The 20,345-nt window shown below is 37.8% G+C and overlaps 4 protein-coding genes and 1 non-coding gene across 6 annotated transcripts; 1 reads left to right on the plus strand and 4 right to left on the minus strand.

Annotated features, from left to right (window-relative positions):
* Positions 1-8: 8 nt before the first annotated feature.
* On the minus strand, positions 9-4,036 carry LOC137710582 (protection of telomeres protein 1a). Its single transcript, XM_068449647.2, has 10 exons — positions 3,777-4,036; positions 3,256-3,389; positions 2,778-2,967; positions 2,163-2,227; positions 1,921-2,009; positions 1,202-1,480; positions 1,013-1,095; positions 818-885; positions 539-691; positions 9-434 (listed from the first exon to the last, which is right to left on the minus strand). The coding sequence occupies exons 1-10, from the start codon at positions 3,904-3,906 to the stop codon at positions 231-233; spliced, it is 1,395 nt and encodes a 464-aa protein (XP_068305748.2). The 5' UTR covers positions 3,907-4,036; the 3' UTR covers positions 9-230.
* LOC137711802 (small nucleolar RNA snoR113) lies at positions 3,536-3,635 on the minus strand. The gene has a single exon (XR_011065147.1). It is a non-coding gene; the product is annotated as a small nucleolar RNA snoR113 (small nucleolar RNA).
* Positions 4,037-9,773: 5,737 nt separating the features above from the next.
* Positions 9,774-12,028, minus strand: LOC137709785 (loganic acid O-methyltransferase). The gene is made up of 3 exons (XM_068448769.2): positions 11,867-12,028; positions 10,697-11,353; positions 9,774-10,317 (listed from the first exon to the last, which is right to left on the minus strand). Exons 1-3 carry the CDS (start codon positions 11,939-11,941, stop codon positions 9,994-9,996), a joined length of 1,056 nt encoding a protein of 351 aa, XP_068304870.2. The 5' UTR covers positions 11,942-12,028; the 3' UTR covers positions 9,774-9,993.
* Positions 12,029-12,815: 787 nt separating this feature from the next.
* On the minus strand, positions 12,816-16,258 carry LOC137711429 (zinc finger (Ran-binding) family protein). The gene is made up of 7 exons (XM_068450672.2): positions 15,748-16,258; positions 15,198-15,315; positions 14,589-14,935; positions 14,149-14,271; positions 13,924-14,040; positions 13,715-13,807; positions 12,816-13,613 (listed from the first exon to the last, which is right to left on the minus strand). Exons 1-7 carry the CDS (start codon positions 16,104-16,106, stop codon positions 13,502-13,504), a joined length of 1,269 nt encoding a protein of 422 aa, XP_068306773.2. The 5' UTR covers positions 16,107-16,258; the 3' UTR covers positions 12,816-13,501.
* Positions 16,259-17,089: 831 nt separating this feature from the next.
* LOC137711166 (uncharacterized) lies at positions 17,090-20,181 on the plus strand. 2 transcript variants are annotated; one of them, XM_068450374.2, is made up of 6 exons: positions 17,090-17,574; positions 18,034-18,168; positions 18,312-18,399; positions 18,832-18,926; positions 19,106-19,273; positions 19,611-20,181. In XM_068450374.2, exons 1-6 carry the CDS (start codon positions 17,223-17,225, stop codon positions 19,769-19,771), a joined length of 999 nt encoding a protein of 332 aa, XP_068306475.2. In that variant the 5' UTR covers positions 17,090-17,222; the 3' UTR covers positions 19,772-20,181. The 2 variants fall into 2 exon arrangements, with proteins under 2 accessions (XP_068306475.2, XP_088551422.1); XM_088695296.1 differs by having other exon boundaries at positions 17,092-17,574; positions 18,832-18,930; positions 19,110-19,273; positions 19,611-19,964.
* The last annotated feature ends 164 nt before the right edge of the window (positions 20,182-20,345 follow it).

Here is a 20,345-nt window from a genome sequence, read left to right on the forward strand (position 1 = left end):
CGAAACCATGTTTAACCTCATTAGATTGCATTCGTCCCCGAGAAACTTAGCTGAATGTTTGCACTGAAAATCTGATTGTTCTTGAACTGTGAAATGTGTGGTGATATATTAATATACACGAAAACATACACCGAGCTGCATCATATACAATAGCTGCTTGACAGAATATACAAAAGTTCCCAAAAGCTGCTTCCAGCATGCGTCTCCAACCATGCAAGCGGTTTAGCGATTCAGGCCGCCACCACATTGGTGCCGAAAATCCGGTAGTGCAGATTTCCTTGTTGGTCAGTTTCGGATTTTAGCCAAACTTGTACCCAAGGGGGATTTCTCCGAGGGTCGTCTTGCACCCCATCGTTGTTTACTCTCACTCCTAACAAGGCATTGCGTTTGATCTCCAATGCCTCGACAGAGGACTGGCCATCGAAAAATTTCACCTATATCGTAAATGACAACGATGATCAGTAGAAGAAAATGTCGTGGCGAAAAGATGGATTACAGTCTGTCCGAATACAAGTTAGTGATGAAATCGAATTCTTACCCCATCTTCTGCAAACAAAAAAGCAAGAATTCTAGCGGTCGAGTCCTCCAGAGTCAGCTTAATTCTGTCAATCCCAGCAGGAAAGAGGAAGTCCGCAGCCTGCCACGGGGAAGCTGCTATGACTCGAACTACACACTTGAATCTAGCTGGAAGCTGCACAGTATGGAATACATACAGTCAATAAACATCTATAAAACAGTGAAAAAAAGAAGCATAAATAGGCATCTGAACAAGAAAGCAGAGGCACAAATTAAGAGCTGCGTGAAACAGGTAGGATACCTCTGAACTTGCGACAACATCCATTAAGGTAAGAAATATTGCATGGTCGTCGTCACTATCATCAACCTCTGAGGGAAATAAACATCATAAGTGAATTTCAAAAGAGATAGACCGATTTTTAGGAGTTGAAAGAGAGAAGCGAATGAATAAGAAATCGAAGATGAATTCATCACAAGAAAAAAAACAGTGCAGTACCTGTGACTTGAGGAGACGGAAAGCCCCCAAATGGCATCTGCATTAAATTTTCTGGACTTTGGGCTAATCGTTCATTAAATATCCTGATCCATAAAAAATATGCAAAGGGATATCGCATTAGAGATTTAGCGAGTTATGCAACATAATGACGCAATGCATGATGATTAAATGCTTTCCAAAAGTCACAACCTTTTCCGCTCAAGTTTGAGACGGTCCTCTTTTGGTGTATATCGAAGCTTCGTAAAGGGTGTCAAAACACAACGCCATAATCCTGCATGCACCTCACATAGCAAATTTACAACCTTCACCCACTCCCCAGTTTTTAGCAGGCGAAGGTTGTCATTCTCAAGGTCCTGAGATATCACTCTTAAGACAGTTCCAACTGCAGGAAAGCTGCATAAGGTATCGCGTGGCAAAGGAAATGGTTCTAGATGTAGGGGAAGTGGGTGCTTCGTTTCATCTTCTAACCTGTGGTTCATATTTAGCGGTATTTAATATTTCTCAGATAAATATACAATACAGTTACCATATAGATAAACCTAAATTAGCTTTCACAACTAACAAACATATATATATATAATTATATAGGCACGGTCCAGTAAGGTGATGCGCTAATGTCATAAACCATACATGGGTTGCAATTTAGGAAGTTCAGTATTCTCCATGAGAAAAAACACCAACAAAAAATCGAGAACAGAATATCGTGGGAAGTATGTTGAAGGGATCAATCACTTTATATAACTTCAACCTAATTCAATGAAAGGAAAATAACCCCCTTCTTATTTTCGAAGACAAAAGGAAAGGACTCGTTTTGGTTTTGTCTGACAAGACGGGGTGCAATTGCAAAGTACCTCATAACTTTATGATGATATATAAGAAAAAATAAACATTAACAGCTATCAACTCACTTTTGAAGAATATTAGCTGGTGGAGCATCGGTTCCATCCCAAACAAAGGCCATCCATTCATTTCCAGCACCCTCGTGGATATGAATTATCTTGAGATAGAACGCAAGGAAAAAAGTTATGTTGTACTCAGTATATGGCATAATCCCATTCTTGGTACAGCTGATTATCCTTTAAAAAGAAAAAGAAATCTGCTGTATTCATTTAACCAGTTCACACAAATTTAACAAAAATGGTTTACTTACTTTACAAACCAAATTAAAATCTTCACCTCCTTTCATTTCTCTGATGAATGAGAAATAATTTGCACCTACAAACCATATACATTTCTAGTAAAGATAAGATGAAAAAATAAATAAGGCAGGCTTATGATATACCTCTATCTACCAAGCAAAAGAAAGTTCCTATCTTTTCTAATATATACAGTTAGGTCAGAAAGTTGCTACAAATCTATCATCCAGGGAGTCCGATAATTTGTACAAAGTATTTGGCAGCACTCTAGAATCATAACAGTATGGTGCTTGCTCTTCACAAACCATTCAAGCGGATATGTGAAAAGGACTTAGGATTACTATATACTTTTGCCTCAAAAACCAGAGCAAAAACATAAACCCTTTGCTCAAATAATGCCATTTCACGAAACTTACGCGTGAGCAAGCTATCTTCACAAAATCCTAATCCAGGTGGAACTATCGTCAACTACCATTTTCACAACCATAATCCATGCGGCACATAAGAATCATATCCATAGTCTTTCATCAATAACCACAACATTGTAATATATCCTGTGAACGAGTTAAACTTATACATAATTAAATGCCGTTGTGTCGCTATCTGAAACAAAGTACTTTTAAGTATACCTTCATGAAAATGGAAATTCTTCAACCATCTTCTCAAGTCTATCAAAAAGTTCTTGTCATGGTCTCTCTCGCGAAATGTTTTGGAAGCATGATAAGGACTTAAACTTCTAGCATCACTTCCGTAATAAATAGCAAAGGTAGAGAACTTCTTGGAAAAAACAGCATTTACTCTATCTACATGACGTTTAATCTGCACAAGGTAGCATGCCCAAGTCAAATACGATCATACTTCGTAATGTAATGTCTGTCAAGGCCAGAGGAGCCCTTGATTTGTACAGAACGTTTCATGCCTTTAACAAAATGGAGTAAATGATGGTCCAAAACATTATCCGTTTTTATAACAGATAATAGGTAACATTATGATAACAGAGAAAACATGATTTAATAGGGAAAAGGAAAGCGGCAACATTTGCTTGAGAAATCAGCAATTGAAGAATCCCCGGAAAGAAAACTAAACGAAGTTAAGCTCAAGATATACCATGATGCGTTGGAACTGGATTATGTCTCCAACAGATAAAATGCGAGGACACTCACTCCTATCTGTAAAAATGTTAACTAACAACCCAGGATCCTGATGCGTCTCGTCGATTATACGCACCGAAACAAACCAATCTGCAAAAGATTCACACCAATACATAAATAACAAACAGAGAAGAAAAATTTGCATCCAAAAGCAGAACAAAAAATAATTAATTTGACAAAAAAAAAAAAACACAAAAATATTTTGAAGACCCAGAGAAATGGAACAAAGGTAACAGGCGGCTCAGCAAACAACACCTTTTCGTTAAGAGTCTCATCAATCTACTACCGACCTTGCCGGAAGCAGCCGTAAGTCCGGCCTTTGTTTCATCATCGCCACCACAAATACACACACACACACACACACACATAACACATATACACATATGACATACATACATATATCTACACATATATACCAATATAGTTGTAAGCACATTACATAAATTTGATAAATTTGACTGAAGGAAGAAGATTTACCGGTGCCTCTGGATCGGCGGGGGAAGCCGCACTCGAGGACGACGCCGATAACGTTGACCTTGGCGCCGACGGAATCAATGGCGTCCCTGATCTTCGTGAAGTTATAGTAGTTACCACCACCACGCGGCATCTCTGTGTGAGTATTTCGGTTAGCCTAGAGAGCGAGTAGAGTGTAGAGAGCGAGTGCTGCTTCTAGGGTTTCTATGGAGGGAAAAGGGAGGTTTTTAACATATAAATAGAAAATTTTAACCAAAAGCTTCCTAAGAGCAACTCCAGCGTTGAAGCTCTCCCCCTGGCAATACACTATTCAATCCACCTAATGAACAGTAACTGCCTTTAATGAACAGTAAGTAGCCCTGGCAATAGAATTTGCATCTTACACTTCAATAGCCCTGGCAATAGGCAATAAAATATTAGTATTTTTTTTATTTATAAAATAATACAAAATAATTTTAATTGTAATATCGGATAAGATTTTTAATCGTTCTCGTTGCGCCACGTGTCATTATCCTAAGTATTATTAAATAATACAAAATAATACAATTATTGGTGATGGATTTCTGATAAGATTATTAACCAATCACGTCGCGCCACGTGTCATAATCGGTTCACAATCTTTGAGGATAGATTTCTATCAGATTTTTAACGAATGACGGCATGCCACGTGTCATAATCTGTTCACAATCTTTGAGGATAGATTTCCATGAGATTTGTAACGAATGACGGCATGCCACGTGGCATTATGCAGAACCTAATCCTTTCTGAATCCTCTATATAATCCACCATCCATCCTCACAAATCTCACACCAAAATTCTCAAGATCTCTATCATTATTCATAGTTTCTGCTTCCTTATTCACAAAAATCTGTATCATTATTCATAGTTTCTGTTTCTTTCTTTCAATGTCTTCTTCTTCTTCCTCAAGGATGATGTGGGAATACAATCAGGAAGAGGAAGAATTGTTTAACGAATCTGAAGCAATCTTCAATCACCAGGGGGTAAGAAATGAGAGGGAAGAGGATGAGGAGCGTCAAATGAGAAATGACGAAGTAAGAAGGGGTAGAGCCTCACAATCCCGTCGAGTCATCCAAGCTGCGGCTCAGATCTGCAGGCCCAGCCATTCCGGAAACCTTGATAGAAGCAGGCAACGACGAGGTATGAAACTCTTGGATGATTATTTTGTTCCTAATAGTGCATTCCCTGATACGTACTTTAGACGTCGTTTTAGAATGGAACGACATTTGTTCAACAAAATCATGATTGCTGTTTGCAACCATGATTCTTATTTTGTGCAAAAAAAAGATGTTTTTGGTGCTATGGGTCTACTGCCTAAGCAAAAAATTACTGCTGTCTTGCGGATGCTTGCATATGGAGCATCTGCAGACCAAGTGGATGAGATAACGAGGATGGGGCAATCAACCATTCTTGAGTCCCTGATGAGGTTTTGCGGAGCAATCGAATCTATCTACACCGCTGAGTACCTCCGCAAACCTACACACATGGACTTGGAGCGCCTGTTGAAGAAGGCGGAGATGCGTGGCTTTCCTGGGATGATTGGAAGCATTGATTGTATGCACTGGACGTGGAAAAACTGTCCAAGTGCATGGCAAGGCGCTTACGGGGAAAGAAAAGGAGCAAAAAGTATCATTCTGGAGGCGGTGGCATCTTTTGATACATGGATTTGGCACGCCTTTTTCGGGGTCCCGGGAGCTCAAAATGACATCAACGTCCTTGCCCAATCCCCAGTGTTCAACGATGTCCTGCAAGGAAAGACACCAAAAGTTATGTATGAGGTCAACGGACGAATGTACGACGGGCCATACTACCTAGCTGACGGCATCTACCCGCGCTGGTCAACCTTTGTCAAAACAGTGCCACGTCCGCGGAGTGCAAAGGAAAAACACTTTGCAAGCTGTCAAGAGGGGTGCAGGAAGGATGTGGAGCGTTGTTTCAGTATCCTCCAAGCTCGATGGGCGATCGTCAGGGGTGCTGCCAGATTGTTTGATGTAGAGTCGCTTCGATCCATCATGATGATGTGCATCATTCTTCACAACATGATTGTGGAAGATGAGTACGATTATGAAGCTGTTGATGAATATGAGCCAGACTCGATGAACAATTCAAGAACACGTATATATTGTGCTCATGACGCCACCGATGAGCCCGTGCAACATGAGCCATTACAAAGGGATGGACGTTACAATGAAAGGCTCATTCAACGATATACTGCATTTCAAATGCCAGACATGCACAATGCCCGACAAATTGACTTGATAGAGCACCAGTGGGCATTGAAACAAGCTGAAGATAATTAAGTTCATTTAGTGTGTTTTTTTGAATTTGGTATGTTTATGTTATTTTATTTGGTGTGTTTTATTATTTGGTATGTTTATGTAATTTTTTTATGTTTATGTTTATGTAATTCTTAGTATATGTAATTCTTAGTATGTTTATGTTTATGTTTATGTTTATGTATTTTTTTTATGTTTATGTTTATGTAATTCTTAGTATATGTAATTTTTTTATGTTTATGTTTATGTAAAGGACTTTTAATTAGAACGATGGACTTTTAATTATTTTATACAAGGACTTTTAATTAGAACAATGGACTTTTAATAAATAACTTACCAAATTAATTTGAATAAATATTCAAGAAATTGGAAACAACATAAATAATACAAACAATAAATAATAAATTACAACCCAAAGTGATTGGAAAATTATGGGCTCCGATTACAAAAAGTACTCTATTCATCATCACTTAACCAATTTGTGGTGCTAGGATGATCTTCTCTTGCGGTGCTAGAACCACATTGGCTTGCTATTGCTTCTCTTGCACGCCTCCTTCGCATAACGTCTGCTTTCTCTGACTTCCAAAAAAATTTATAATTTGGAGACTTCCCTTCTAAAGACATGTTCATAATCTCACGATCTTGTTGAGCCCGTCTTTCTTCTCTAACATGTTCCCTTTCTTGCTTAAGTAGCTCTCTTTCTCTCTCATTAGCATAAAATTCTCTCTCAACAGCTGCTTGTTTTGATGCCTCTCTAGCCTTATCAGCCTCATCTTTCGCCAGGTCCCTCGCCAAAGTCAATTCACCTTGGCGAGTAAGTTCTTCCATGAACTTTGCATAATCGTTCTTGGAAGCACTCCCTTTTCTCTTTGAAGCCTTCTTACCTTGAGGCCTAATTGGAAAACGGGTCGAACCCGACGCGCGTTCAGGGATGGGCGTTTCGGGCACTTCTTCTGCATCATCTTCATGAACATGATCGGGTGTAGAGTGTAGAGGGGTGCTGTTCATGTGCACTTCTGGACCGACTGACACAACTCTAAATTTAGGACAATCTTTGACAATATTCCAACATTCCCACCGGTTGAATGATTTATTTTTGCTTTTGGTTTTGGCAGCGTACCAAGCTTGTGCTTGAAGTTCCTACACAATAAAAATAAGTAACAAATAAATAATTATAATGAAAATAAGTAACTAGAAAATATATACATATATATAAGTAACAAATATAATGAAAATAAGTAAGAAGGCTTCAAGTTTAGTAAATAATGAAAATAAGTAACAAATAAATAATTATAATGAAAATAAGTAACTAGCAAATATATACATATATATATATATATATATATATATAAGTAACAAATATAATGAAAATAAGTAAGAAGGCTTCAAGTTTAGTAAATAATGAAAATAAGTAACAAATAAATAATTTTAATGAAAATAAGTAACTAGCAAATATATACATATATATATATATATATATATATAAGTAACAAATATAATGAAAATAAGTAAGAAGGCTTCAAGTTTAGTAAATAATGAAAATAAGTAACAAATAAATAATTATAATGAAAATAAGTAACTAGCAAATATATACATATATATATAAGTAACAAATATAATGAAAATAAGTAAGAAGGCTTCAAGTTTAGTAAATAATGAAAATAAGTAACAAATAAATAATTATAATGAAAATAAGTAACTAGCAAATATATACATATATATATATATAAGTAACAAATATAATGAAAATAAGTAAGAAGGCTTCAAGTTTAGTAATAAATAATGAAAATAAGTAACAAATAAATCATTATAATGAAAATAAGTAACTAGCAAATATATATATATATATATATATATATAAAAGTAACAAATATAATGAAAATAAGTAAGAAGGCTTCAAGTTTAGTAAATAATGAAAATAAGTAACAAATAAATAATTTTAATGAAAATAAGTAACTAGCAAATATATATATATATATATATATATATATATATATATATATATATATGTCATGTTAATCATAACATGGGGCTAGAGTTCCAAGTTTAGTAAATAAATAATACAAACAAACAAAAAATAAATAATACAAACAACATAATTATAATGTAACAAATAAGTAACAATAAATAATAAATTTTGTACGTAACAAATAAATAATACAAACAATAAATAATAAATTATGTAGATAACAAATAAATAATACAAACAAATAATTATAATGTAAATTTGGGTATCAAATAAATAATATATTGTTACCTGATCCGAGTAATTTTCCCCACTTCGAATATTACTACTAGCTTGTGCCAAAGCGTCTCTCCACGTACTAAACGATTGGCTAAGTAATTTCCAACGACTGGACATCGATTCTTTTGTTCTTTTCCCACCAATTTTCTCAAGAAAATTGGTATGAATAAGACTCCACATTTCTCGCAACTGCATCTCATTACCCGTAAGCGAACTATGAGTAACTTCAACCTAGCTAGTACACAACGCAACATCTTCAATAAGCGACCAATTCGTACCTGCACCAGGGGTCATTTTGTTGAAAAAAAATGGATTCAAACTTTAAGACAAAGAAAGGAATGTGATTGAAAGTAGTTGAGAAAATATGAAATTGTTGTGTAAGGTAGATGATAATGAGAAGGTATTTATAGAAAAGTAAAAACAATTTTTTTCAGATTTTTCAGATATTTTTTTGAATTTTTTACAATTTTTTTTAAATTTTTATTCAATTAATTAATCTCTGCCGTTGGATATAAAAAAATTTGAATTCCAACGCTCCAGATTGTGCCACGTGTCACAACGGTAACTTTTCAGATTTTTAAAACTATTTTTTCATTTATTTTTTAATTTATAAAGCATTTTAATATCCACCGTTGATCTCAGATCGAACGGTGGATATTAAATCTGACTTTTTTTTTTTTAACCGTTGAGATCTAACGGTCCACATTAAGTGACCGTTAAGATCTAACGCACCGTGGGAAGCCACGTGGCTTCCCAACGGTAACTGACACAACCCTTTTTTTTTTTCTGATTTTTGTGTCGGGACGCGCCCCCACGCGCGGGTGGGGTGCACGCGCCTTACACAAAAAAAATTAAATAATGCGTTGACGCCACCCTGGCGTCAGCCTTGCGTCACCCCCACCTCGGGCTCAAGGGCTGGCAATCCCTCACGGGCCCTTTGCTCGGGCCTCCCCTTTCCACCGGGCTACCTCACGCTGGAGGCCTGCCACCGGCCCTCGGGCTATTGTTTTGGACATTGTCCCCCGAGCTGTTTGCAACGGTGGGAATGCTCTAAAAGTTTCGACACCGTTTATTTTAAAGAAAAATCACATTTTAATACTATTTTTTTTATCCTTTATTTTGTATTTATTGTTAAAATTTAAAATTTTCAATTTATTTTCATTAGTTTTATTTATAAATAAATCATTGTTTGCCTTCGGGATCATTAGCCGTATTATATCAAGTATTTCGGTCACATATTTACCGAACTGGTTATGCCCTAATAATCTTATTTCGTTTGGCTAGGTGCCACTGAAAAGCCCTCTTTATATTGAAGTAAGAAACGAAAGTAGAGGCGAAAGCCTTTTAGAAAAGACTTGTCATTTTTTGTAAAGGTCAGATCTTTCTACCTTTGTTTGGCATAAAAAACTCAGAAGCCTTCTTGGCTCATAAAAACGCTTTTTTTCAAGAAGTATCATAGGATTTCAACGTGTTTAAAATAAAAGCACTTCTAACAAAAGCATTCGCAAGTATAAGGACCTTCAAAGAAGCAACGAAACAGGGGGAAAACATTATTCATATTTCACTCAGGGAATAAAACACATGTGGTACGTAATATTTTACATTGTCAAGCTACTGAGAAGCTTCAAATCTTCAAATCACAAGTTCCACTGATCAAGTAGAGAAAGCTGCTCTGTTGCGATCAGTTTGCTGTGCGTTTGAGCAAAACAAACAAGCTAATTGATGTCAGTGGTTTGAGGACGGAGGAGGATTCTTCGACTTTCTTGCGAAGCGAATCAAAAAGCTCATCCAGAATCTCATCTCCAAAATGCTCCCGAAACATTCCCCCCATTCCGGATCTCAAAGCAGATGCAATTACGTTGGTCTGTGGTTGTTCCTGAGTCAAGTTTTCCATTCTTTCTATGCTGAAACATCCATTAGCTTTCACAATCGCTTCCACTTCATCGAGCGAAGCCATATACAGCGGTATATTGAAGGAGTCCAGTTTCTCTACAGAGATGACACCCTGCTCAGGAAAATAAAACAGGTTCTCAGTTATACCAGCTTAAGCCGCGTATATTTATCTTATTTACACCATACGATCACAGCTTGAACCGTCGAGGTTTGTAGTCAGTTTCAAATTGCATCCCAAGGTTCCAATTTTTTCGGATTGAACCCCACCATTTTGACATTTGACACCTTCTGTTAGGTTGACTATCAGGTTAACCATTAACTGTTGACGTGACAGCCTAAGACCTACTCCCAAAATGGCCTTGGGGTTTGGGGGTGGTTCCCGCTCTGTCACGTCACTAGTTAACAGTTGACTAAACAGTTGGTGAAAACATGTACCTCTACATTTAGTTAGTGCTCTGGGATGCAAATCTATGAAGCTGAATTTTTTTTACCTTGTTGGCCATGTCCATGAGGCAGGATCCGATGAGTTCTGCCACCTTGTTGCCGAAAACTTGTGTATGAGGGACTCCATTGGGGCGGCCTGGGACGACAAATGCCATCAACCCTCCACACACAATCTCTTGTGCTCTGGCATTTAGCAAGCACGCCATGTCCTTGGCATACTGAGCTTCATATGCCTTAACGACTTGGTCTTCCGAATTCGAGTAATAAATCCTCCCTTTGTTCCAAGCAGGCGAGTTGATGTCCGCCACTTCTTCTGGCACTTTAGAAAGACACTGGAGAGCATACGAAGAGTAAACAAAGTGAAGAAAGTCCTTGGGGAACAAGCGAGAATGAAAAGAACCCGGCACGCCTGTGGCGTAGTATCGCCTGTCTGCAGGCAGAGATCGGAAGAGCTCGTTGAAATCGTTGGAGGCGTGATCGTTGAAGAAAACTTGCAACTCAAGGAGCTGAGAATTGTGTCCTTGGCTTTGGTACTTTTGCTCCAGAGCATCGACTATGTTTTGCACTGCCAGGAAAGTGTTAGGCCCGACAGAGCAGCCTAAATCCGTAACTCGAAATGCGTTTGAAGACGAGAAGCTTTCAATGTCAAGACGTTCGAAAATTGCTTCGTTGATCAGTTCCTTAGCAGCATCTATGGCTTTTCTCTGCACAAAAGAGAAGCTTTGGCTAAAAAATTCTTGAGACAGAAGAACCCGTTTGGAAGTGATTCTAGAGAACCAGAATCACTTTCCAGGAGAAGCACCGAAGATAAATGTAGTGAATAGTACCCAAAAAAAAAAAAAAAAAGGGGTAAAATTGTGATTTTTCGTTAAAAATGAATATTTATGCAAGTATTTCATTAAACTCTCTTTTAAGTGATTTTTACAAAACTCGTCTCTCGTGTGCTTATTCCCAAAAGTTCTTATAATTCACAAAACACTTTCAAACAGGCCGAAAAAAAAAAATCGTGATATAACGTTGTGCTATATGGACAGTGATCCCAGCCGGATCTCACCCTACCAAATCTTAAGGATTCGTAGATCTGAACTACCCTTTTAAAAGTGATAATAATTGTAATCGTTGGATCAAATTTCAAGGATCCGGATCCTTAAAACTTGGTGGGGGAGATCCGGTTGGGATCACTGTCGTGCCATATAATTGAGAGTGACGTTACACACCTGAAAAGTTGAGTTTTTGCTGTAACTGTAGAGGCTGTCTCCACCGTTCACTGTAAATGCCACCGATTTTGCCATCTCTCTCTCTCTCTGGTTTTATGTTTGGATTAATCGATCCTCTTCCTTTGAGGTGGCTACTGATATTTATTCCGTTCGAAATACGAAATATTTGTCGTAGGTGTGAGTTAATTAGTTTTTTAATGCAAATGGAGCCACTAATGGAGTAAAATGATGATCATGGAGCTGCAAAAAATATATTTAATTTGTAGCCGTAGCAAGTGGAATTGTCCGTATGAATTCTAAAACGTCATTACGCTCAGTTTTATGTTGAGTCTCTCGTTAGCTCCAAGTACTTGATGTCTTTTCTTAGAGTCTATTTTCAAGTATTCCTAAGTCTTTCTCTATTCCTTTTGCCCAGATTATCTGTCTCCTAATCGCATCTTTTAATAAGGACACGTAAATTAATAATATTTTATTACAAACAACTACTGTTCATCAAATTTGAACTCAAATTTACTTTACAAAGTGAAAACTGAGTGCCGCTAAATCAAACTACGACCATGAATGATATATAAATATCAACAAACCACCCAATAGAGCGAGCTGCAGCATGTCATTAGTGACCCATCATGCTTAAGTTAAAAGGGAAAAATGTAGACATTATGTGGTTATATTTGCCCAAAGTCAAACAAAATGTAGTCATTATTTTGTTCTATGTCGACATGTCAAACAAAGTCAAACAAAATAATGCCCAAATTCATTATTTTGTTATATTTGGTTATATTTGCCCAAAGTCAAACAAAATGTAGACATTATGTGGTTATATTTGCCCAAAGTCAAACAAAATGCAGCGTCTTATTACTTAACTTGTCAATGCATAAATTGTAGATGATTTGCCTAAGTACTGGTTTGGTACTAAGGTGATTTTATAAAAAGTGGGTATAAAAAAAAATGAGCTCAAAAAGATGTTTGGTAAACACTTAAAAACAGCTTATTTTCATAGTTTTGGATGAAAAAAAAGCTGAAAACATGAAGCAGCAATACTAAGCTTATTCTCACAGCATAGCATAATCACTTTTTTATCAAAACACAACAATACCAACCAGCCCTAACTCTTGCTAAATTAATCAAATCAAATACCAAAACAACAGCATGTCATAGATCATAAAGGGTTGTTCTTCAAGTGTCTTACTATACAAGTCGAAGAGCTCGTCGAGGATTACTTCTCCGAATTGCTGCTTGATGACTCCCTCCTGTTAGTCTTCATCTTCCATCTTTACCAAAGAGTATCTGGTCGCGATTCACCGCATGCTCTCCTTTTATGGGTTTCCGGACATGGGAGTCTTTCCGGGGATAAGAAAAAATAACACAAGAAGCCAGAAACTGTTGTTTTTTCATCTAATGAGAGCAGAAAACCTTAAACAGAACACCTTCCCATAGAAACTATAAAATCATTGGTCACAAACGGTTCCTGTCCTTGGCAGTGTATAAGCTAAAACCGCAGACAGTTCACGAGAACCACTCTGCCATCTATGCAGTCACTAGCCTGATATGTTACGAAGTGCTCAATGTTTACCGTAAGCATGTCACACGCATATCTTCATTGAAAACAATGCCTTTGTTCCTATTAACAAGACACTAGCGTGGACGCCTCCACATCTGCTCCTCGTACTCAGTAGTTTCTTCTTGAGGGCGTTTACAGTTGCACTTTAGGCAAACTGCGTTTCTACCATAATTCATGAAATCACATCTGCATACAAAATCATCTTGTAAATATCCAGTTAACATTAATATTAAATCTAAACGACACCTCACACACACACAAACAAAGAAAGAGGAAGAGAGGCTTACGAGGGGCAGTCCCAGTCTGCAGGATTTTTCTTGGGCCGTTGATCTTGACAACGCAAACACTTCCTATTGCTTGCGAAATTCATGAATGCACACCTGAAGAACGTAAGCTAAGTGATCAAATAGAACTTAGGAAAATAATTAGCACACTCAGTTTAAATAATTTAGAGTTGCTGAACTATGTTGGTTGTCAGGACAAAAGGAATACTTACTTTGGGCAAGTCCAGTCTCCTTTCTTCATTTCAACTGCAACTGTACCGACTCTTTTTGGCCCTTCAGCTTTGCACTTTAGGCAGCGTATATTTCTAGAGAAGTTCATGAAACTGCATCTGTAACAAAACGCAACCTTAGATACGTGAAACTCGGAACATGAATCATAATACCGTAAAAAACTGGTAACAGCAACATTAAGCACCCATGCAAAAGAAGTGGCTTACTCAGTGCAGATCCAGTCACCCTTTTTCATTTCGATTTCGAGATCACCCGCATCAGCTTTTCTTGGGCCATCTTCTTTACATTGTAGGCATCTTAAATTTTTAGCAAAGTTCATAAAATTGCACCTGCAACAAGATAACAATAGCAAATCATGAAACTAGTACGGTACTAACTGCAATAATAATCATTCCCGAATTAAAGTATACAAGCTCCAACTGTGGATATTTCACAAAATTCACAGGAAAGGAGACGGATATATGTCACTGACATAGTGTTACCGCCGTAAAACCACACACGCATGCACATGGAGCATTACTATAGTCATCTGTCACAACAAACAAAACAAGGAAAAAGCCTCCTAACTTGAGGAGATAACCTCCTCCGATCAAGTCATAAAGCCATACAAGGTACGAGATGACCACAATAACTTGGTGCGACTTACTTGGGACACATCCAATCTCCTCTCTTCATTTCAACATCTTGAGATAGTTCATCACCAATGAAACTTGGATAATTTTTCTTCTTCTCAATAGCTTTGGCAGCAGGCTTTGGAAGTGATGGGTCAACAGCCGTTTCGCTGAGTTGAAGCAACTCAGAAAGCAGCTTCCTTGCAGATGTTTCTAGAAGCTCTCTACCAGGCGGTTTCTCTCCCTCATAAAAAACAACGGGATCCAGAGCATAAAACAATAGTATTCGCACTATATCCACTGTACGTGCTGCTGCTTCAGATTCCTTAAGAATCACATAAGCTCTATCGCAGGAACCTCGGAGATTACAACCACCGCAAACCTGTAAGAACCATCCAGATCACAATGAACAATTCTCAGGTTTGCACAAAGAAATTCCTATGGAAACATTGAAAAGAAAAGTGATGGATAATATGAATTAATAGGATATAATACACACACACACACACACACACATATATATATATGTGTGTGTGTGTGTGTATGTATTCTATCATCATGTTGTAAAAGAGTTTTTATGTGTATGTCCGCACTTCATCTACAATTGTAAGACATAAATCGGGTAAATGAGAGTGATTACCTACCTCTCCTTCATCTAGTCTCAAATGGAATCTCAATCTTTTTGCTGAATTCACAGCTTTCCGGAAAAGATTGGGACATCCACCCTCCACAACTACTTGAATATCTTCCATAGATAACGATCTGCACAAAAATCAAATATTACGGAATGTTCAATAATAACTCGATACAACTCGATCAAAATATGAATTATGTTATCGGAATCTTCTTCGCATTGCTGCAGAGAAGCTTTTGATTCATCCATATCACATAACTAACTTCCCAACTCTCACAAAACAGCTCCGCGACCGTCAAAGTCTCACAACCCAAAAATGCAAAAACCACGATATTCCTACATTCTAAGGATTTCCTCATTGTTTTCGGGGAAATCTATGGTCATAAAGCTGCATTTTAAATCCATACATCTCAAGGCATAATTTCCAATTCCTTGCCAATTAGCACAAATAAATACGCAAAATTCACATCTTTGTATTCCAACAGTTTCTTGCCAACCAAACAGGCAATAACATTTTCTCGGCAACAAACAGAGCAAAACCACAAATCAAAGAACCTTACTTGAAAACATCATAGCGGTCACGAGCAAAGCTGAAAGAGGCCTCCTTTACTTCATTTATCTCCGTGTAAACATCGCTCTCCTTCTGCGGCGTTCCGGTGAAGTACCCCTTGGCCTTCAAGCGGTCGACGAAGGCCACCCACTCGGGCCAGGGGTGGTGCGGCGGCGGCGCTTCTGTGCTGTTGGCCGGGACGGTGTCAATACTTTCAATTGCATCCGAAGAGGAGGCGTACCGGGGGAAGCGCAGTCCGGCGGCGAAGGGCTTCAGAGAGAGAAGTGAAGGGGTAGGAAGAGAGAGAGTTCTTGTGGGAGCGTGGAAGAGTGAGGTCCCAAAACGCATGAGTTTTGAAGCAGCTGACATTTACTCTCGAGATTTTTTTCTTCTGGATTTTGTTTGAGAGAGAGTGTGTGTGTTAATGAAGTTTGGAGCGTTCGGGGAAGAAGAAGATGATGATGGTAACCTTGAACTTTGGTGGGGACGGGTTTAGAGAGAGAAAAAAAAAATTGAAAATTAAAAAAATAAGAGATTTAATTGAAATTAATAATTTGAAATACAGACGGCGTTTTACCGTAATAACAAAAAAACAATAATACTTATGTAACTTAGTGAAAGTTTGATTTCTCCCATTTTTCTTATCATAAAATTTAACAATTTAATCTACTAACGTTATTGTTTGTAAAAAAAAAAAAAAAAAAAAAAAAGCTTTTTAGCCTAAATAGTTCCCTGAGATTACCATAACTCTTCACTTTGGTTCTTGAGAATTAAAATCGATAGAATTAATTATAAGTTTGTCCACTGTCAATCATTTTGATTGAAAATGTCCATTAGATAACAAGAATGACAAAAGTACCCTCTACTTTATCAAATCAATTTGGCACATTGTCTATTAAATTGAAAATATTTTTATTATCTTAATTTTTATTTAATAAAATTTTTTACCGAATCATCAAAATAATAGATGACGAACAAATTTCACAATCCAAAATGAACTTATGTCAAACTAATGGACGGGCCGATATGGCTTGTGGATTTGTGATAAAGTCACGCGAAATAAATTCACATTTTATAATTTTTTGGCCTGAATTTCTTTTTGGTGTGTGCAATTAATTTTTATTAGTTTTAGTAAGTAAAAGAAAAAATCGCATAATTACTTAGTACTACGGTTTGATAATATTCTTTTTCATTTGAAAGTGAGAGGTTTTAGATTTGAATATCATGAATGGTGAATTCGATACTAAATTAGGTTGCTCATTATGTGATTTAGCCGAGCTCTTTATTCTTTTAATGTTAAAAATATATGGATGTATTTAAAAAAGAAAAAGAAAAAACCGCATAAATAGCGGGTGATTTGGACACCCAAAACCCCACACAGTTGGATCACAAACCCGACTTAAACCCTTCTTTCTCCCCTTCTCCGGAGTATTCTCCCACAGCAAATCGATCGGCTTTCTGCTTTTGCTTTCAAGCCGGTCCACCATGAGAAGGGCTTCCACTCTCGCCTCACTCCCCCTCCTCTCCCGATCCCTCTCCACCGCCCACGGCGGCGCCGCTGCCACGTTAGCCCCCGCCACCTACGGTCTTCTCCAGGTTGCTCTGTACGGGACCACCTCCACCGGTTCTCCGGCTCGTCGTCGATGGCTCGATTCGTTTTCCGGAGGTTCGGGTCGGCAGCTGGCAATTGGCGTCGCCGGAACTCTGGCCTCGGTCGCTGTCGCCACGTCGCTCGCTCCGGAGGTCTATGCGAAAGAGCCGCCTCCGGCTGCGCTTGTTCCCAAGGAGGTCGTGCTTTACCAGTACGAAGCATGCCCTTTCTGCAACAAAGTTAAAGGTAAAAATTAAATCTTTGCTTGTTGAATTGCTTTGGAGATATTGTGTTTCTGTTGCATTTGATTATTTTGTGGAAGTGTTTAAATTTTTCAGTGAATATCGAAAAATGGATGAGATTTCGTGATGAAATGTTGAATTTTACTATTTTGGTATGGATGAAACATTCATTTGAATTTCTCTGCAGTTATGACAGTTACATGTTCATAAAAGAACAAACTTTACTTGTAGTTCACACTCGATTATGAACTTTCGCTAAGATCGAACTATTTGGACAAATAGTTGCTTGAAACAAGCATTCGAAACTGTGCCACATTTGGAGTTTCTTGAAGTTATTAAGCTCACCTTCATTTTTTCCTGTTTTGTACATTTTAATTTCTTTAATTGCTTCTATAATAATATCCAAAAAAAATGGTTATTATCGTGTTGTTTACGAGTTGGGGATACTTTATTATTGCCTCAGCATTCTTGGATTACCACGATATACCCTACAAAGTTGTGGAGGTCAACCCACTTAGTAAGAAAGAGATTAAATGGTCCGATTATAAGAAGGTTCCGATACTGATGGTGGATGGGGAGCAGCTGGTTGACTCATCAGGTACCTGTTCTTGTGACTGTTCTTAAATTGTTTGAGTTTTTCGGTTGGATTTCTAGTTAGAGTAATGTGATCTATGCGTTGTTGAATATATAGCTGCTATAATTATATATCTCAATTAAAATTGAGCATGTGCCTGTTTGCAGCTATAATTGATCAGTTGAATAGCAAAATTGTTCCTGAGAGAGCAGCTGCTTCTTCTTCAGCTGACGATGAAGAGAAAAAGTGGCGCCAGTATGTTATCTTTTCCTCGGCTAGCTTTTTATGCTTATATAGCTATATTCATGTTTGGATAAAATGGGAGGAATGGTATGATTATACTGTGAGTAGATCTAGGGAAGGTTGCCGGCTTGAGCCACTGAACCATATTCTTAATGGCTCTACTTATCTAAGGTACAAAGAAAAAAGTGAGAATGCTGCAAGTAGTTCTCACCTTATAGTAGCTTTTCACAAGAATAGCAGAATCCGTAATCTGATGACCACTTTGAATTATACTCGGCTCAATTCCCTTGGATTAGTAATTTTGCAGCACTACTTGCCGGAGTCTTAGAAGATTTTTATTGTGCCGAAATTTTATAAATGGGAAATGAGCTTGGATACTTTGTCTGAAATGGGCATTATCATTAATTTTTTGTTAACTTCAGCTTGCTTCTTATTGTGGTATAGGTGGGTTGATAATCACTTGGTGCACATGTTGTCACCAAACATATACCGAAATACATCGGAGGCCCTCGAGTCCTTTGACTATATCACAAGCAATGGTAAGTTGGTGACTAGATCCCATCTTATGCACCCAGATTTTATGGGCCTGCTAAGACAATCTTCGTTGCCTTCTTCAGTTTGTGTACTAATTTTTACTCTTCAGTTTTTTCCCGTTGCTCTTGAGCATTAGATTTTGCTGGTTATTTGTATTCTGATTTTAATTTTGCTGTAACTGCAGGTAGTTTTAGCTACACCGAAAAAATTTCAGTGAAGTATGCTGGTGCTGCAGCTATGTACTTTGTGTCAAAGAAATTGAAGAAGAAATATAATATTACTGATGAACGTGCCTCCCTGTATGAAGCAGCAGAAACATGGGTTGATGCTCTTAATGGGCGGGACTTCCTCGGTATGTGCTCTAACTCGTGGCATATGCACGTTACAGAGATTGCGTTCACTAAGTGACACTAACAGAAATAGATAGATGCATATGCTTATGAGAAAATAAATTAAATGAATACTCTCGACTGTGATATGATACTGGAATGTCTCGCACAAGTTTTGTCTAGGAAGAAATCAGGATCAACTATCGTTGATGAGAACGCTATCATTAACATGAATTCTCTCAAACAATTTGAGGTCTATTTGATGGCTGACTTGAGTTTTGGCGCATGAGCCTCAACTTTTTGCCTTGGGTGAGCCTTAGTAAGCTATGGGTTCTCACACGTATATGTTTCTTGTGTCAGGGGGCTCCAAACCTAATTTGGCCGACCTTGCTGTTTTTGGGGTGCTAAGACCAATCCGTTATTTGAGGTCGGGTAAAGATATGGTGGAGCACACACGCATCGGTGAATGGTACTCAAGAATGGAGCAAGCCGTGGGAGAGCCTGCAAGGATTAAGGCGTAAATTGGACATCCCAACGGAGTTTGTAGCTGGGTTCTATACTTCATTTTTTGAGTTTGCCGCATCTGTCACCAGAATTGATCAAATACTAGGAAGAAAGAATTTTCCGGAGGCACTCGCAGTTATAAATGGATTGAATACACGCAACGTTTTGTGATTATTCGATTGTTTGGAAAGTGGAGATTGTTTAGTGTTCCATTAGATGTGATTGTTTAGCAGTATAAGGAATAAGAATTGGAATGCAGGGATTGTCTTTGTGAGTTAAGACATTTCTCTACCATCCACTAAAACTCGGGTTTTAACCCTCATTCTTTCTCTTAATGTAGCTTAGAAAGCTTAAAATAGTAATATTGCTTGTAATCAAAGATAAATAAAAGTCGATCTCTCGAGCCGCTTGCTCCTTTCCATATCCATATCATAACCTTAAATCTACAATTTTCCGTTGTTGACCCCTTACTTTGGCTTGGGACCGGTAGTAGCCTCTCTCCCCCTCCTCCTAGTCTCATCCTCTTTCCTTTTTTCAGTCATCCTTACTCTCCATCACAGTATGGTCCTTCCTTTCGTTCACAGGTCGATA

Source organism: Pyrus communis, chromosome 6 (assembly GCF_041283825.1).
Source record: "Pyrus communis isolate YQ-2024b chromosome 6, ASM4128382v1, whole genome shotgun sequence".
Classification (NCBI taxonomy): Eukaryota; Viridiplantae; Streptophyta; class Magnoliopsida; order Rosales; family Rosaceae; genus Pyrus; species Pyrus communis.

What these genes read in the sequence shown, in the direction of transcription:
- LOC137710582 (XM_068449647.2), bottom strand. Translation starts at nt 3,906, where the DNA reads ATGCCGCGTGGTGGTGGTAACTACTATAACTTCACGAAGATCAGGGAC. An exon ending in CCGCCGATCCAGAGGCACCG is followed by an intron (nt 3,390 to 3,776) that starts GTAAATCTTCTT and finishes AATCTTTTGCAG; the next exon opens with ATTGGTTTGTTTCGGTGCGT. An exon ending in ATGTTGTCGCAAGTTCAGAG is followed by an intron (nt 692 to 817) that starts GTATCCTACCTG and finishes CATACTGTGCAG; the next exon opens with CTTCCAGCTAGATTCAAGTG.
- LOC137711166 (XM_068450374.2), top strand. Translation starts at nt 17,223, where the DNA reads ATGAGAAGGGCTTCCACTCTCGCCTCACTCCCCCTCCTCTCCCGATCC. An exon ending in GCAGCTGGTTGACTCATCAG is followed by an intron (nt 18,169 to 18,311) that starts GTACCTGTTCTT and finishes GCCTGTTTGCAG; the next exon opens with CTATAATTGATCAGTTGAAT. An exon ending in TAATGGGCGGGACTTCCTCG is followed by an intron (nt 19,274 to 19,610) that starts GTATGTGCTCTA and finishes TTCTTGTGTCAG; the next exon opens with GGGGCTCCAAACCTAATTTG.
- LOC137709785 (XM_068448769.2), bottom strand. Translation starts at nt 11,941, where the DNA reads ATGGCAAAATCGGTGGCATTTACAGTGAACGGTGGAGACAGCCTCTAC. An exon ending in GCAAAAACTCAACTTTTCAG is followed by an intron (nt 11,354 to 11,866) that starts GTGTGTAACGTC and finishes TCTTTTGTGCAG; the next exon opens with AGAAAAGCCATAGATGCTGC. An exon ending in TCATGGACATGGCCAACAAG is followed by an intron (nt 10,318 to 10,696) that starts GTAAAAAAAATT and finishes TTTCCTGAGCAG; the next exon opens with GGTGTCATCTCTGTAGAGAA.
- LOC137711429 (XM_068450672.2), bottom strand. Translation starts at nt 16,106, where the DNA reads ATGTCAGCTGCTTCAAAACTCATGCGTTTTGGGACCTCACTCTTCCAC. An exon ending in TGAGACTAGATGAAGGAGAG is followed by an intron (nt 14,936 to 15,197) that starts GTAGGTAATCAC and finishes TGGTTCTTACAG; the next exon opens with GTTTGCGGTGGTTGTAATCT. An exon ending in GGAGATTGGATGTGTCCCAA is followed by an intron (nt 14,272 to 14,588) that starts GTAAGTCGCACC and finishes ATCTTGTTGCAG; the next exon opens with GTGCAATTTTATGAACTTTG.